This window comes from Thalassophryne amazonica, chromosome 15, assembly GCF_902500255.1.
Source record: "Thalassophryne amazonica chromosome 15, fThaAma1.1, whole genome shotgun sequence".
Lineage (NCBI taxonomy): Eukaryota > Metazoa > Chordata > Actinopteri > Batrachoidiformes > Batrachoididae > Thalassophryne > Thalassophryne amazonica.
The window spans coordinates 66470836-66489288 of record NC_047117.1 but is presented as its reverse complement, the minus strand read 5'-3'; the positions used below and the strand labels follow the sequence as shown (position 1 = coordinate 66489288).

Here is an 18453-nt window from a genome sequence, read left to right as displayed (position 1 = left end):
CCATTTTCACATCACTCCAGAGATGTTCAATCGGATTCAGCTCTGGACTCTGTCTGGGCCACTCAAGGACATTCACAAAGTTGTCCTGAAGCCACTCCTTTGATATCTTGGGTGTGTACTTAGGGCCATTGTCCTGCTGAAAGATGAACTGTCACCCCAGTCTGAGGTCAAGAGCGTTCTGGAGTAGGTTTTCATCCAGCTGCAACTTTTTCACATTGTCATTATGGGGTACTGTGTGTAGAATTTTGAGGAAAAAAAATTTTCATCCATTTTCGGGAAAAAAGGCTGTAACATAAAAATGCTTTCCAGATGCACTGTGCCTTTACTTTCTACTGAAGTTGATGCCTTAACATCAAGGGCAGGCTCTGCCATAAGAAGCACAATAAGCAGTTATAGCCTGACTTCTTTCTATCTCACTCACTCATCTTTGCTTATCCAAGATCGGGTCATGGAGGGCTGGAGTGTATCCCAGCAGTCACAGGGCGTGAGGCGGGGTACACCCTGGACAGGATGCCAGTCTGTTGCAGGGTCACATACAAACACATTCACACCTGCACACAAAGTTTCCATTCCACCTAACCTGCATGTCTTTGGATGTGGAAAGCCGGCTCACGCGGAGGGAACCCACACAAATGTGGAGAACATGCAAACTCTACACAGTAAGGTCACAGTTGGGAATCGATCCCATGACCTTCTTGCTGTGAAGCAACAGTGCCAACTGCTGAACCACCGTGCTTCTCCTCTTTGTAACGCTTGGAACACAAAGCACGGGTTGGCAGTGAACTTGGTACATATTAAGATACATAAGCTATGATGGTACACAACCAAAAATAATTTTGTTGGTCATATGTTCTTTTGACCTATTGCAGACTTAATTTAGTAATTTGTTTTTGGAATATAATAAAAGTCCCACCTAATGTAACAACCATCCCCGATCTCCCCTACTGTATTTTGTTTTCATCTTTAACTTTGCTGTTTATTGAAGTTCCCAAAATATTGTGCGAGTATAAATCTTTTTTCTGTAGGTAAAATCATCCTGATGATCACATACATTTAATAAAATGAAATAATATGTATATAATTCACGCAAACTACAATTTGAACACGTACTCCCGTGCACCTTGGAGCCAGCTGCGCGCGCATGCGCGCTACCGACCAGCCGTGACTAGACATTCGGTCATAGGCTCGGTGAAGGGGGCGCTCCCACGTCGGGGAAACAAATCATCGCCTGAAGGCACATTACAAAGGGTGAGTAGACTAATTCCAACAGCGGCTGTGTCGTTCTTTCGCTTCCCCTAAAAACCGCGCCGGGAGCGCAGATGTCCGCCAAGGACTGCTTGTCCTGCTGATGCGGGTAGGTCAGTCTCACAAGCACAGTCCGCCATTCCCCTCTTTTAGGTTTTAAGCAGGCGCCCCAGTCGCGGGGAGGAAATTCTCCGTCCAGCGTCCGGCTCATGTGCGCAATTTGCCGGATTTCCCTGCGTTAAGTTGAAGCGACCTCGCGCCGCATCCCGCAGCGCGAGGTCGCTTCATTAATGCGCGCACAGGATTTGGCGCAGCAGCAGCGTTAAGAATCTGCATCTGATAACCGGTGGATTGAAATTCAGCCAGATCCTGCAAAGGTTGTGCCATTTCAAAATGTGAGAAAATGGGTGCAAATTTCAGTGTTGTGAAAAATGTGAAATTTACGCCACAAAGCCATCTGAATTTTATTTATTTATTTTTGCTTTTTAACTTTTATATGTCACCTTTTTTGAGTTTATGGTATTTTTTCATAGGCGGCTCCAAGATAAGGCTTAATGAGGCTGCACCCCCCCCCCCCAACATTTTTTACAAAATAGATATTTTCCATTCAAAATCCTATTTCCAACCTGAGTTTCTCAAATTCGCTGACTGATCTTCTCTTATAGCACCCCCTAGTTTCCATAGCGCAGGTGGAGTACAGGTAAATCCCGTTAACTCGTGCGAGTCGGGGTCCACAAAATTGACCCGCAATTTGGCTGCAAGCGCGAGTTGACAAAAAAAAAACGTTAAAATCAGCTTACCTTTCAGCCATTTGTAGCGTGAGTCCTTCCTAGATGGTAATAATTTCTTCATCTGGAGTGGGTTCGTGATCTTCTTACTCCTCGCGCTGTTCAGTGATGAGGGCTTCGTCAATGTTGGTGATTCTAGATGATTCGAAGTTTTATGGCTCTGGATGTGACCTTCCTCTTTACATCCTTCCCGCGACTGGGCATGATGGCCACTTGCACACTTGAAAACCTGCTTTCTTTAACAACCAGAATTGCTTGCTTGAAAATCTTCGTAGAACTTGGAAACGATGCCAATGCTATGACAATGAAAGAATGATCTGATTTCGTTCAGATTGGGCTGGAATTTATATATGTGCGCCGCCCCTTGCGAGTGGACCAGACGCAAATTTATACTTGCTCCCGCCTGTCCCAAAAACTGTAAAATTTATCGAAAATGTTGACTTTGATACAGTAGTTTAAATATTCGGGGTCCACAAATTGGCCGCGAATTAAACCGAAACACGAGTTAATGCATACCCGAGTTAACGGGGTTCACCTGTATTGTTTATGTACAGAACTGGGATCAAGTAAATTAGTTTCCGCTCATATAATGCAGGATGTTTATTTATTTTTTCATTATTCCTTTTACTTGGTCATGCTGTCGTGATTAAAATCTAATTTTGTCCTTTCCAAATAAATCTGTACTTGAACATAGGAACTTGTGAAATTGAGAAACAAACAAAAAAACAAAACAAAATCACAGTTGTCATTTTTAGCTTTTCTGTTGTTATACCTGCAAGTTTTCCACATTTTTAAAATGCATTTGTGTCCTGTCACAAGGGTAACTCATGATGGTGGTGTTTCTATCTGTTCTATCATGTATGTAGCAGCCACTTGACATTTACTTTAAAATGTGTATTTTGCTTTAAAATGTGTATTTTGCTTTAAAATGTATATTTTGTATCTACAAATTCTGTTGGCCCACTGCTAAATAATCATGCCCCACTAGGAAAAAGGTCTCTGGAGCCGCCACTGCATCTTATTCTCTTTTTATTTGACTCCTTTATATGTCCCTTAGGAGCAGGAGCTTGAGGGTGATGTCGACACCAGACCCCCCCATGGGAGGCACCCCTCGCCCAGGTCCTTCTCCTGGTCCGGGTCCCTCCCCTGGGGCAATGTTAGGTCCCAGCCCTGGACCGTCCCCAGGCTCCTCTCACAGTATGATGGGCCCCAGCCCCGGACCTCCATCCGCCGCACACTCTCAGCCGGGGCCGTCTGGTTACGGGCAGGACAACATGCACCCCCTGCACAAAGTAAGGAGGTTACACTCCAACTGTGCCCCTGAGGCACGCTGCCACTCTGACAGTTTGATCAGAGGTAGAAAACTTTAAAAATATGTTTTTTGTTTTTGTTTTTTTTACAACCTCAGTCATTTCAAACATTGTTCAGAATCATTCTTCTAAATGTTCTTCTCAGTTTGACAGCAGAGTTGTGTGTGAATTGTCTCTTTTTACACAAATGGCTGAAAAGGAAGTGATAACCTCTGGTTCTGAAAAATTAAGCCAGTGCTGATGTGCCAAAACCTGCAGTTCCTTCAATGGCCACTTGAGGCTTGCTCCAAAAAGCGAGTCAGTCCACATGCGCCTATTGAGGCTTTTCAGGTTTCAAATCCTGCAAAATCTCGGAGAGGTCGCTGCGCTGCGAGATCTCAGTAACATTGAGAACTGCATTGATACGCTCTGATCACGCTTCACTTTAACCGCTGCACACGGACAACACAATTAACATCGCAACATAAAACTATTTTTATATTGTGCCTAAAACTCTTGTGAATATATTCTCTGGGTTTTTAGACATTGTTATTGCGTTTATTTTATCTAAACATGCGAGAATCACAGGCTGTCTCTCCGTTATTTTCAATGGGAGCTGCTGTGAGCTACACTCGCTTCCTGTTTATGTCGTTCTGGGGGAAAGTGAAGTTTGCTCTTTAACGTCTTGATTGTTGTTCTTTACAACACTGTTTGTCCTCTTTGTTCCAGACTGATATACAACCCCTGGCAAAAATTATGGAATCACCGGCCTTGGAGGATGTTCATTCAGTTGTTTAATTTTGTAGAAAAAAAGCAGATCACAGACATGACACAAAACTAAAGTCATTTCAAATGGCAACTTTCTGGCTTTAAGAAACACTATAAGAAATCAAGAAAAAAAGATTGTGGCAGTCAGTAACGGTTACTTTTTTAGACCAAGCAGAGGAAAAAAAATATGGAATCACTCAATTCTGAGGAAAATATTATGGAATCACCTTGTAAATTTTCATCCCCAAAACTAACACCTGCATCATATCAGATCTGCTCGTTAGTCTGCATCTAAAAAGGAGTGATCACACCTTGGAGAGCTGTTGCACCAAGTGGACTGACATGAATCATGGCTCCAACACGAAAAATGTCAATTGAAACAAAGGAGAGGATTATCAAACTCTTAAAAGAGGGTAAATCATCACGCAATGTTGCAAAAGATGTTGGTTGTTCACAGTCAGCTGTGTCTAAACTCTGGACCAAATACAAACATGGGAAGGTTGTTAAAGGCAAACATACTGGTAGACCAAGGAAGACATCAAAGCGTCAAGACAGAAAACTTAAAGCAATATGTCTCAAAAATCGAAAAATGCACAACAAAACAAATGAGGAACGAATGGGAGGAAACTGGAGTCAACGTCTGTGACCGAACTGTAAGAAACCGCCTAAAGGAAATGGGATTTACATACAGAAAAGCTTAAAAAAAGCCATCATTAACACCTAAACAGAAAAAAAACAAGGTTACAATGGGCTAAGGAAAAGCAATCGTGGACTGTGGATGACTGGATGAAAGTCATATTCAGTGATGAATCTCGAATCTGCATTGGGCAAGGTGATGATGCTGGAACTTTTGTTTGGTGCCGTTCCAATGAGATTTATAAAGATGACTGCCTGAAGAGAACATGTAAATTTCCTCAGTCATTGATGATATGGGGCTGCATGTCAGGTAAAGGCACTGGGGAGATGGCTGTCATTACATCATCAATAAGTGCACAAGTTTATGTTGATATTTTGGACAATTGAAAGGATGTTTGGGGATGATTAAATCATTTTTCAAGATGATAATGCATCTTGCCATAGAGCAAAAACTGTGAAAACATTCCTTGCAAAAAGACACATAGGGTCAATGTCAACGAGCAGATCTGATTTGATGCAGGTGTTAGTTTGGGGGATGAAAATTTACAGGGTGATTCCATAATTTATTCCTCAGAATTGAGTGATTCCATATTTTTTTCCTCTGCTTGGTCTAAAAAAGTAACCGTTACTGACTGTCACAATCTTTTTTTCTTGATTTCTTATAGTGTTTCTTAAAGCCAGAAAGTTGCCATTTGAAATGACTTTAGTTTTGTGTCAAGTCTGTGATCTGCTTTTTTCTACAAAATTAAACAACTGAATGAACATCATCCGAGGCCAGTGATTCCATAATTTTTGCCAGGGGTTGTATATAATATGTCTGAAATTCGGTTTGCACTTATTAAATTCCACGCAGATTAAACGTAGCAGACACAGATTATTTGTTATAATTGTTTTAGCAAGTTTTCAGGGTATCATGCAGCAGTCTCTTATTACCGTGATGAAAAGCATAAAAAAATGACATTTTTGTAGTATAATATTCATTTACAATTGTCATCGTGTGGATTCTCTATGTTGTTTTGACTGCAGCGACTCTCTGGCACGCAAGGGATTATGGGATACGTGAAAATCCCGAATGTTCAAATTTACAGCAGAAATAAATGTTTACAGCAATTAATTTCTCCATTCATAACAACTGTATGGAGTAAGATTTTATTTTAAATAGCATATCAGTTTAAGCTGTCTTAAACCAGAAAGCTCTGAATAATTAGGGGCATTTTATTGCAAATATCTGAGGTAACATGGTATTCTGTACGGTTAACTGTACTAACAGACTCTCTAAGAGGTCTGTGCTCCAGTAGTTCCATTGAGTAACATTTTAGTATTATTGATTTTGTATGTTAGCACCGTTAGCACTAATTAGCAGGTATCCATAGCTTGGAGACATTAGCTGCAATGATGTCGTGTTTACTGAGGCAATATGCCGATGAAAATCTTCAAAAATGGTGCATTCATCAAATGCTCAAACCAAAGTTAGCCTGTTAGCTTGAGCTAACTTTTTAAGTACGAGATAGGTGGGCATGTTTGAGCTTCATTTGACCCACCTAGGTGGGACTCCACCCTTTTACCCATGTGCCTTACCCGTTTATGGGTTGTCTGGGAGATAGATGGGGTTGGATATTATCAAAATGGTGACATTTAGAGCCGCCACATTTTGAGTTTGATCAGAAAACCAATGGATGACCTGCAGTAGAGCTCTAAACAAATTCAAAATGCATTTTATTATAAACCTTAAAATTACATAATGTTGTTTAAGTGGTTTCTTACATTTTGTGATTACTTACAGTATCTGTCAATAATGATATTTTAAAAGCGTGTTCAGTATGTTACTAATAATATTTGGTTGGGGGCGGGGGGCGTGCATGAGAACAGTAACGAAAACAGTAACGAAACTGGCAGAAGCCAGTCGTAAAGCTGAAAATATACACAAACTTGACCATATTTCATCCAACATTGTTGGATCACTAAAATGCTGACAGTTATAAAATAGGTTGCATATGTTGTTGTTTTGTTTGTTTGTTTGTTTTACTATTATGAGTAAATGGTGGATTTTTGCAACTTCTGGGATATCTGAAGTATTTTTAAGAGGATTTTTCACAAATGACAGTCTGTAAAGCACTCAGAAACTTGATTGCGCTCACTGTTTTAATATGACTAAGGTTGGAAAAAAAAATGTTTTCTTTTAAGAGTTCTTAATACCTAATAGATGATTTGTTAAATCACTGTATGTGGTATTGTACATTTTGGACCATTCTTCTTTACAAAACATCTCTGGTTTGTTGGTTTCCGAGCATGGACAGCCTTCTTAAAATCACACCACAGATTTTCAATAATATTCAGGTCTGGGGACTGAGATGGCTGTTCCAGAATGTTGTACTTGTTCCTCTGCATGAATGCCTTAGTAGAATTTGAGCAGTGTTTAGGGTCGTTGTCTTGTTGAAAGATCTAGCCCCGGCGCATCTTCAACTTTGTCACTGATTCTTGAACATTGTTCTCAAGAATCTGCTGATATTGACTGGAATCCATGGGACCCTCATCTTTAACAAGATTCCCAGTACCTGCACTGGTCACCCAGCCACACAGCATGATGAAACCACCTACAAATGTTATTGTAGGTAGCAAGTGTTTTTCTTGGAATGCTGTGTTCTTTTTCTGCCATGCATACCGCCCCTTATGTCCAAATAACTCAATTTTAGTTTCATCAGTCCATAGCACCTTATTCCAAAATGAAGCTGGCTTGTCCAAATGTACTTTAGCATACCTCAAGTGACTCTGTTTGTGACTTGTACGCATTACAGCATCATACAGCATCTCCTTGTGCAAAGTGTGCTGTATAGTTGAACGATGCACAGAAACACTATCTGTAGCAAGATCATGTTGTAGGTCTTTGGAGCAGGTCTGTGGGCTGACTATGACTGTTCTCACCATCTTTCGCTTCAGCTTATCTGAGATATTTCTTGGCCTGCTGCTTCGGGCCTTAACTAGTACTGTGCCTGTGGTCTTCCATTTCCTCACCATGTTCCTCACAGTGGAAACTGACAGCTGAAATCTCTGAGATAGCTTTTTGTATCCTTCCCCTAAACTATGATGTTGAACAGTCTTTGTTTTCAGGTCATCTGAGAGTTGTTTAGAGGCTCCCATGTTGCAACTCATTAGAAGAGATGCAAAGAGGAGAAACATTTGCAAATGGCCACCTTAAATACCCTTTCTCATCATTGGATTCACCTGTGTAAGGAGGTCAAGGGTCATTGAGCTTACCAAACCAATTTTGTGTTCCAGTAATTAGTGCTACATATATTAAAATCATTAAAATGACAAGGGTGCCCAAATTTATGCACCTGCCCAATTTTGTTTAAAGAATTATTGTGTACTTTCTGTAAATACTAGAAACTTCATTTCACTTCTCAAATATCAGCGTGTTCATCTGCTATATGATATATTTAACTGAAATTTATGATCCAGACAACCAATGATTTATAAAGGAAAATCATGAAAATTATCAGTGGTGCCAAAACTTTTGCATATAACTGCATTTTCACTTATTCAGTAGTGACAAAAACAGGTTTATTCTGATGGTTTTAACTTGCCCTTTAGCGTTACATTGTACAGCCATTAAGTCTGTGACTGTGTTCATGCTCTAACTCAATACTAGACTGATTAAAATCATCTTTTTTCTTTGGGAGAAGTTCAACCTTAAAGCATCTAAAATAAGGCCCTGGTTGAAAAACCCCAGAGGTTCCCTTTAAATGAGCTATCACAGTGATGAGTGATACAGGTCAACTTAATTTCTGGAGGCATTTTTTAAATGATTGCCGTTAGCTGCAGTTCACTTATCATTTTCCTTCCGCAGCTGTGAAAATTGTTTCTGCTCAGTATGGTTTGATTTTCCTACAGCCCATGGAGGGAATGCTTGACAAGAGCATGAGTGAGGAGAGTCGATTTGGTCAGATGAAGGGTCTGACTATGAGGCAGGGCGGGCACAGCAGTATGTGCCCCCCACCCAGCCCTCTGGATCAACACTCACAAGGTAGGCTGGCTTTGTTTAAGTGGTTTCATCCTTTCCCATGTTGTGTATGTCCTGTCTTAACACGTGTGACTGTGATTTGTCCATCTTGGTTTCATCATCTAGATCAGGGGTGGGCAACTTGTTCCAGAAAGGGCCAAGAGGGTGCAGGTTTTCTTTGCAGCCACTGACTCCACCAGGTGATTTCACTGATTAATATCACTTTGAGCAGATGGAATCAGTTAATCAGTGGCTGCAAAGAAAACCGGCATCCTCTTGGCCCTTTCTGGAACAAGTTGCCCACCCTTGATCTAGTTTGTCTGGATCACTTGGAGGATTCCATATCTTTAGCAAGATATAGAATTAACTGAAACCCATAGTTGTTCTCTTGGATTTTGTCTGTTTATTACAAGACTGTTATCTGTTTGTTTGCTCAATTTTCGATCCTTCCGTTGAGTGCAGTGAACATCTAAATGGCTTAATTCTGGTCCCATCTACCTGTTTGTCCTCCAGGGTATCACTCCCCTTTAGGTGGCTCAGATCACTCCAGCCCTGTCCCTTCAAATGGTCCTCCTTCTGGTCCTCTTATGCCATCATCCTCTTCTTCCTCTTCCTCTGGTGGACCTGGTTCTGTCTCGACACCTTTAGATGGGCCCAGTGGAGACCAGCATGCTCTTGGTCCTAATAACCGGTCTGGCCCTCCAGTTAGTTCCGGCCCAGGTCCAAGTCCTGGGCCCACTCTTTGCTCCAGCATCTCCAGTCTTGGATCTGGGCTTGATACTGGTGTCCCAACTGGCCCTGGAGGTTCTGGCGGCCCTGGTGGCCCTACGCCCTTCAACCAGAACCAACTCCACCAGCTCAGAGCTCAGATCATGGCCTATAAGATGCTGGCCCGAGGGCAGCCTTTGCCAGATCACCTCCAGGTGGCTGTCCAAGGGAAACGGCCAATGCCTGGGATGCAGCAGCAGCCAATGCCTACCCTCGCTCCTGGTCCTGGAGGTGGGCCAGCAGGTGGACCTGCAGGACCGGGGCCAATGGGATCAGGGTACAGTCGAGCTCACGGTGAGAAGTGTGATGGATAAAATTCCACGCTGGTGGGAAAATACTGTAATATAATGGTCAACCTTCACACTGTAGATCAAGTTAATATGTATGGTAGCCCGGAACACATCCTTGAGGAACCTTTACCTTAGCTGTGTATTGAGCTAGTATTAAAATGTTCTAGTTTAGTGGCGTTTAACATAGTGTGTCTTCTGGTGCTTCATGGCCAGTGTTTTGTCAACTTTGTCCCAGTTTTCTTCCATTTAATCATAAATTTATAGTTTATAAACAACCTGGTTCTTTCCAGCCTTTCACTCAGATGGTATGCCCTATGACGAGTGAAGTTGAGTGGCAAGTGTTTTGAACATTACTGAAACACTCGCCACTCCCTGTTTTGTTTTGTTTTTTTGTTTGTTTGTTTTTTATACAGTTGTGTTTTGGGTTAGTTTTATATTAATCCTCTCCCTCACAACTCTTCTGTACTTTGCTGCACGGTGAAACCGTCTGATAAGATTGATGATTAAGTTGTACACATTTATCACAGATAACTGTGGACAAACTGTATCTGCATGAATTACCGACCAATTCCCATTTAAGTCAAAATGGGAGCCTTACTACTGTCAAGACATGAAGCTTGTAAAATGTTTAAAAAAGATTATAATTTTGCCTGGGCTGAAGAGCATTAATTTAGCTTAAGATCTAGATTTTATGTTCACATTATGAACATAAAATCAGTTAGTTTTTATATTCAGTGAGGTTTTGGCATGTTTAAGCTATTTACTCTGTTAGCATTACATTCCCCAGTTTTAGTGAGCTTCATTTTCTGCTATACGTATTTATATAACAAATTGTCTGAAGTTGGTTAGTGAATTGAGATGGTATTACTCTGGGTCCCACTACACTGCAAAGGTGTATTTGAAGATTAGAATTCAAATTTTATGTTTGTTTAGCTTTATGCTCAGGAAAATGTGGTTAGCTTTAGAAACACCTTTATCTTTAGTTAGCTTAATATTCTCTTTATAATTATATATTTTCTTATGTTTAGTTAGCTTTATATTCAGTTTTTTTTTTTTATTTAGTATTATATTTATTTCTTGGTATTGCGGTGGTGCAGTGGTTGGCATTCAAGGGATTTGGTGAACCCAAGCAGCAACATGCAAGTGCACATATGATCCTCACCCTGATGTGATACTGTAGGTGGGAGCAAATCTTCACGAAACATTTCATATTGTGAAAGAGTGATGAGACTCAATGGCGTTTTGATTCTTTAGGAATGATGGGTCCCAACATGCTTCCTCCAGGTCCGTCAGGTACTCCAGCTGGGATGCAAGGACAAAACCCCAATGGACCTCCTAAATCATGGCCTGAAGGTATGTTGTCCTGCTCATGAAACCCCACCATGTGTTTTTGTCAGTAAACTAATCCAAATGCAGGGTTCTCACTAGGATTTATTTCACAGCATAGGGGGTAACTCTGCAGGGCATAGCCGCGCGACAAGCGTTGCAAGCATGAGTATTGTAAGAGGGTCCAGGGGCACCCCTCTAGAAAATTTTGAAGTTTATAACCCTTTGCAACACTATTTCCTGCATTTTAAGGGCCAGTTTATGTTGCTAACTGGGACATTATATAATGTGCGATTTGTCCCTTAAAAAAGAAAAAACAAAAACAAAACAGAAAACCTCCCCCTATGCTACGGGGGCCCAAGTCACAGCATAGGGGGCTCCTATTCTCAACTGCACTGGCTACAACCCTGAAGTCTATTAGTCTCATCCTGCTAATGACGGTGTGTGTTGATTCAAACTGAAATGCAGTGTTTGTAGTCACCAGTATTCCAAATCCACATGATGTTGACATGAATCAATGTTTCTTGATGGTTGCATCACTGTTCTGTCCTGCAGGCCCCATGGTTAATGCAGCAGCTCCTTCCAACGCCCCCCAAAAACTGATCCCCCCTCAGCCTACAGGCCGGCCCTCTCCTGCCCCGCCCTCTGTTCCTCCTGCTGCCTCCCCGGTAATGCCTCCACAGACACAGTCCCCCGGCCAGCCGGCACAGCCTACTCCCATGATGCCTTACCACGCCAAGCAGAACCGCATTACCCCCATTCAAAAACCCTGCGGCCTTGACCCGGTAGAGATCCTGCAGGAGAGGGAGTACAGGTACCTCATGATGTTTTCGGCATCTTGTAGAGCTTTTCTTCATCAGGTCACTGGATCGATTGAAGGCTGTGGTTTATCATACGTAAGCACTCAGGACTGTGTGCTTCTACAGGTTACAGGCTCGTATCACCCATCGTATCACTGAGCTGGAGAACTTGCCGGGGTCTCTGGCAGGGGATTTACGTACCAAAGCTACAATAGAGCTCAAAGCCCTTCGACTGCTCAACTTCCAGAGACAAGTAAGATCAACACCTTTAGTCTACACATCACGTTGGTCAACTTTAGTGCAACTGCACCTTATGTGCATGTTAGTATTTTTTATTTTTACACCTCATCACTGATAACTCTTGTAAGCATTCAAAGGTTGTGTTTGACTATTGCGGGTGAACAGAAAAGTCCATTTAAATGCACATTTTTACTGCCACACTGCTGCAGGGGTCTATTCCACTTTTGGCTGATGCACCACTGCCTCCTCTCTGCTGGACAGGGAGATTGAACCATAATAAAATAAAGTAGAAAATTCTCAAACATTAAAAATCAACAAGAAAGGAAACAAACAAAAGGTGAGAAGTGGCAGCACCACTGTGTTGGAACGTAGTAGTAAAAATCTGAAGAGGATACCTTATGTGATATGAAATATGTACTTCACGGTAAACGGTACCACTCTCTTTCATTCTAGCTCACTGGGAAAATAACAGTTTCCCATATGATCAGATTTGTCAGGATTTTCCACTTGATGTTTTGATGAATTAAAAAAGTAGGACGCTCATAACGCTGTTGTAAATGAATTCATGGCCCTCGTTTAGGACCAGCTGAGCAGCCCACAAAGGGCTGTGATGTCATCACTTCAGTGTTGTTCAAGATATTTTATCTACTGGTACACAATGCTGGTATTATGTTTGTTCTTGAATCATTGACTTAACATCTTCATGGAGCCTGTGTTTTCTGGATTTTTGTACTATTTGCTACAGCCACCAGATGGCAGGTTTCATGCAATAAGTTTATCTGACTGGTATTGTCATATGTCCCTTTGTTCATCTCCATGCGACGTAACGCTTCTGCCAATCAATAAATCATTTGTAATCAAATTATAGGAGTAATGTTACAAAAATATCACAGGCGTGATGAATTTTCTGAAAAACAGATTTTCTGGGATATCCCACAACAAACTAAAAAAATTTATATAATATAATTTTTAATTGTCCTATTGCTAAGTGAATCAACAAAAGCAATAAAGCCAAAAAATACATAAAAGTCTTACAGAAACAATCCAAATGCCACACCCCTTTCCCACCCTCTTTTGCCCACTACCTTTCGAACCACTGCAGCAGGGCTAGAGATGATCCAAATCCATATCAACCAGCTCATTTGTCATTACAAAACAACTGTTGTCACTATAGCCCAAGAAACACATTTATTTTGTGCATACACATGTAGCGGCTGCACTCTGCGTTGCGTTGTTATGACTCCGCCCATTCGCTCCCCTCGGGACATGAACTGAAGATCCTCGGCATGGGAGTCGGACTCTCTAACCAGAAGACTAAAACCCAGGGCTCTGGCCTCGTGACCACAGAATCCTTTTGAGCTGTTGGGTGTGAGGTTTACTAACTACATCTGCACAGCGACACCTGCTGGCCTCCGTTACACACAGAGTATCAGCTCTCCTTTTTTATTTTAATTACTGATGTTCTAGCATTTCAGTATAAAGCATGTAAGAATGTCATGAATACACCTTTGTGTGTGTTTGTGTGTGCATGCGCACTCGTCCCTTAACAGCTTCGCCAAGAGGTAGTTGTGTGTATGCGTCGTGACACGGCTCTGGAGACCGCCCTCGATGCCAAGGGCTACAAGCGTAGCAAGCGCCAGTCTCTGCGAGAGGCCCGCATTACGGAGAAACTGGAGAAGCAGCAAAAAATTGAGCAAGAACGCAAACGCAGGCAGAAACATCAGGTAAATGAAGTCAGGTGACCTGTGGTATTAATAAAAAACATGGTTGGGTTTTTTTTTTCCACCACTCACTTGTACGTCTCTGTTACTGGCAGGAGTACCTCAACAGTATCCTGCAGCACGCCAAAGACTTCAAAGAGTACCACCGTTCAATCATGGGAAAAATTCAGAAACTGACCAAAGCAGTGGCAACTTACCACGCCAACACGGAACGGGAGCAAAAGAAGGAGAATGAGCGTATTGAGAAAGAAAGGATGAGGAGGCTCATGGTAAGACAGAATCCAATACAGTTACACTAGAGGAACTTCCCTCTAGTCCTAGGGTCCACTAGTCCTAGTATTAAGGAGAGCATGTTGAAGTTGTTTTTACATTTATGGTAGCTAATATATTGCACTAAAGTAGGTTAAGTAATGTTCAGCACAGTTCAGCTAATCCAGTAGCAGATAATTATCAAAGCTAATGTTTTTGCTGTCGGATTAGCTTTTCAGATAAGTTTGAAAACCATCATCGGACCAATTATCTTCCGATAAATTTAGTTCCGATAACTTTCAGTCCGAAAGTTTTTACTGGTAACGTTTAACGGTCAAAAATATTTGTAAACCCTAAAATCAAGCATTTTAGTCTGTCTGTTGTGTATTTGCAGCAAACTGGCTGCCTGTCGCTTGCTGATGATGTCATCATTAAGTGCAAAACATGATTGGCCGGTCGATGCAGGGTGCATTATGGGTAGTGTAGTTCAGGTTCACTTTGGACGTTACAGTGAGTCGTACACTTGACACAAAAACGAAATGGAGTAATTTTAACATTATTTTATTTCTTTGTGGCTGTAATTTAATCGCCAAGACTCGGTGGGGGAGAGGAGCTCTCACGGCGCAGCTGTGTACAGAGGGACTTTTCTTCATGTTTAGACACTTTTGGATTTTTAAAAGGACGCTTTATGTTGATTATTTATTCAGATGAATCCCACACTGAAGCGAATAGGTAAGAATTTACATGTCTTTTACTCTGCCAGTCAGTGCAGTAATGGACGTATTTCAGTTGTTTAAGCCACAGCCTTCAAAGCGTGTGAAAAAAGTGGCAGCTTTTTAGTTTGTAAATGGTGTATCTAATACCGAGATAACCTATGACTTCTAATACTGTGTTTTACTGCTTTTGAAAGATGATGACAGTGTTTGTCATTTAAGTTTTTTATTCATTCATTTTTCGTGCGTTCTTATGTGTTTGTGATCTTTGAATTTACCCAGCAGCAAAAAGTGAAATTGACACTGGTTTATCAGAAGCCGACACTGTAATCTGATGTGGCCGTGTCAGAATCAATACTAAAAGTTATCGATTATCTGTAATAAAGATTAATTTTTTAGCAGTTTATCGGTTTTATGTCATAAAAGATAACTTTTCAGTTGTCGGATTAATGATTATCGAAGCTAAATTTTGGTTAGGTGTGCCCACCACTGGTAATGGTACTTGTACATATTGGTATTAGCTGTGGACACCACTGGTCCTAAAACAGGTTTGGCTTCACTTTCATCCACACAGTGCCTCAGCACCTGCACAAAGTAGATTACTGGCTCAAAAATGATCATTTTTTTAAAAGAAGGAACATTGGAAGTGCTTGTTCCTCTACATCACGTGCATCGCTTTGCTATTCTCCACCGCTTTTTCCAGGCCGAGGACGAGGAGGGCTACCGCAAACTGATTGACCAAAAGAAGGACAAGCGCCTGGCCTACCTGCTGCAGCAAACCGATGAGTATGTCGCCAACCTGACTGAGCTGGTCAGAGCTCACAAGGCTGCCCAGGCGCTCAAGGAGAAGAAGAAGAAGAAAAAGAAAAAGAAGAAGGTAGGACAAAGGCATCAATCAACATTTGTCACCTTCTGTTTCTGGAGCGGTAGACCTCAGAATCAAAGAGCATGTGATGGATGTTTTGATGTTCTCGTGTTTTCCAGTTGGAGAATGCTGAGGGCCAGACTCCTGCTCTGGGCCCTGATGGAGAGGTGAGCACATGCAGCGTGACACCCCAGAACAGTTCACTTTACGTGCACTCTAGTTACTTTGAGGTAGCTCGAGTTGGTGTTGAAATTCAGATTGATGAAGTTTTTGTCTTCAATAGAGCACATGCATAGTGCAATAAGTATATCAGTAATGCAAATATCTTAAAAAATCTAAAGGTAGAAAGTTTTAAACTTAGCTCTGGGTTTTGGTTGCATAATTTAATGAAAAGTCCTGTTGCATTTATTGTGGGAAATATTACAATTTGTGATTGCAGTATGGAAAATGTATGGGTTTATAATGCTACAGTCATGTCCATAAATATTTGGACAGCGATACTTTTAGCTCTACACCACCAGTAAAACAATTGAGATGTGCTCCTTGTGTCTGCTTTAAGGTTTAATTCAAAGGGCAATGCAAATGTATTGCATTAGCTGTGTTTATACACAATTCCTCCATTTAGAGATTCCATATATATTTGGACAAACTAAATATAAGGGTGCTGGAAAGGAGTCGGCCGATAGTCGAACCTCAGATTGAAGAGGAACAATGTGGGTTCCATCCTGGCAGGTGAGCAACCTCACAAGGATCCTGGAGGGTGCCTGAGAGTATGCCCATTCAGTCTATATGGGTTTTGTGGACATGGACAAGGCTTATGTTTGGGTACCCCGGGAGATACTGTGGGAGGCGCTGAGGGAGTATGGAGTGAGAGTGTCCCTTCTCAGAGCCATCCAATCTCTGTACTCACAAAGCAAGAGTTGTGTTCAGGTTCTCGACAGTGTTTCCGGTGGGGGTTGGCCTCTGCCAGGGCTGTGTTTTGTCACCAAACCTGTTTGTGATTTGTATAGACAGGATATCGAGGTGTAGTCGGGGGAGAAGGGTCTTCAGTTTGGTGGGCTCAGGGTCTCATCACTGCTTTTTGCAGATGATGTGGTTCTGTTGGCTTTATTGGTCTGTGACCTCCAACACTCACAGGATTGGTTCACAGTCAAGTGTGAAGCGGCTGGGATAAGGATCAGCACCTCTAAATCAGAGGCCATGGTTCTCAGCAGGAAACTGATGGATTACTACTCCAAGTACCTCGGGTCTTGTTCACAAGTGAGGAGACAATGGAGCGTGAGATTGGCGGGAGAATCGGTGCACCAGGGGCGGTGTTGCATTCACTCTACCATACTGTACGGAGGGAGCTGAGCCAAAAGGCGAAGCTCTCGATCTACTGGTCAATCTTTGTTTATAGATCGCGGGTACAAGTGGCCAAAATGGATTTCCTCAGGAAGAGCCCGGTGTCTCCCTTAGAGCTGAGGTGAGAGGTTCGGTCATCCATAGGGAGCTCGGAATAGAGCCACTGCTCCTTTGTGTTGAAAGGAGCCAGTTGAGGTGGTTCGGGGATCTGGTAAGAATGTCTTCTGGGCGCGTCCCTAGGGAGATGTTCCAGCCACGCCCAACTGGGAGGAGACCCCGGGGAAGACCCAGGACTAGTTGGAGAGATTATATCTCCACACTGGCCTCAGTCAGAGGTGGTCAGTGTGGCCCAGAAAAGGGAGGTTTGGGGTCCCCTGCTGGAGTGTTGCCCAAGTGACACGATCCTGGATAAGCAGTTGAAGATATATAAATATCAGAATTCATTTTCATACAAATTATCACTTTTACAGCTATTTTTCAGGAGATGGATACATGTATATTATATTCCAACTCATTGAGTATGTGTTGGAATTCATTTCCATCACTGTAAATATAATGTGGTACTGTAAAGTAAAGCTCTGGAATAGGCAGGTTAAAAAAAATACTGTGCAAGAAGTTTATGAGTGATGGAAGCCACCAAGACCTCCATAATATATTTGAAGGAAATGTAGACCATGGCTGTGATTGGAGAAAGTGTTTTAACTTTTGTCTGTTGCACTACCACCACTGGTTCATGGTGGAGTGCCATAGCGAAGGATTTTCAAACAAGCAAACACATCAAATCTAGGCTTGTCACGTGTCACGGCCTGCCTTCTGGAAAAGTTGAGCTGAAATGTCACATTTTAAGAAACCCCTGTGTGCCACACCATCATGAGCTGCATAACTGGTGATGCAACAAACAAAAAGTACACTGTGCACAGGTTCTCAAATCACAGCCACAGAAGCCTATAATGCACAGGTGTTAAACTGATTCCAGAAAGGGCCAAGAGGATGTAGATTTTCTTTGCATCCACAGACTCCAGCTGGTGGTTTCACTGATGGACTCATTCAATCTGCTCAAAGTGATGTTAATCAGTGAAATCATCTGGTGGAGTCTCTAGTTCCAGAGAGAACCTGCACCCTCTTGGCCCTTTCTAGAATCAGTTTGACGCCTATGCTAAAACACCTTCAAACTTTTCATGGGTGTCTTGGCGGCTTCCCTCACTTGTTGGAGAAGTTCATGTTTCCATCCTGTGACTTGTCAATAAAACAAGCAACAACAGCAAAGGCAAAACACCTAGCTGTAAATGTGATGATTTGCATGAACATTAATCCTTTTCTTTGGACTTTGGATTACTTATGGACTCTGAAAATGGAGGGAGTATTTAAAAAAAAAAAAACAAAGCTAATTTCTCAATGATTATTGTGATAT

General features: G+C 41.9%; 1 protein-coding gene across 6 annotated transcripts in view; it reads left to right on the top strand.

Annotated features, from left to right (window-relative positions):
• Positions 1-1120: 1120 nt before the first annotated feature.
• Positions 1121-18453, top strand: part of LOC117527158 (transcription activator BRG1) — a 60285-nt gene continuing 42952 nt past the window's right edge. For 5 of the 6 annotated variants that reach the window (XR_004565455.1, XM_034189386.1, XM_034189384.1 and 2 more), the window contains exons 1-11: positions 1121-1249; positions 3090-3325; positions 8618-8750; positions 9240-9788; positions 11039-11137; positions 11666-11924; positions 12037-12163; positions 13701-13874; positions 13967-14140; positions 15537-15710; positions 15818-15865. Coding sequence is in view for 5 of the 6 variants with exons in the window: in XM_034189386.1 (XP_034045277.1) it covers positions 3110-3325; positions 8618-8750; positions 9240-9788; positions 11039-11137; positions 11666-11924; positions 12037-12163; positions 13701-13874; positions 13967-14140; positions 15537-15710; positions 15818-15865 (1953 nt within the window). In the remaining variant the exon portion in view is untranslated. Of the gene's footprint in view, positions 1355-3089; positions 3326-8617; positions 8751-9239; positions 9789-11038; positions 11138-11665; positions 11925-12036; positions 12164-13700; positions 13875-13966; positions 14141-15536; positions 15711-15817; positions 15866-18453 lie in introns of all 6 variants that reach the window. The other variant, XM_034189383.1, reaches the window with a different exon arrangement.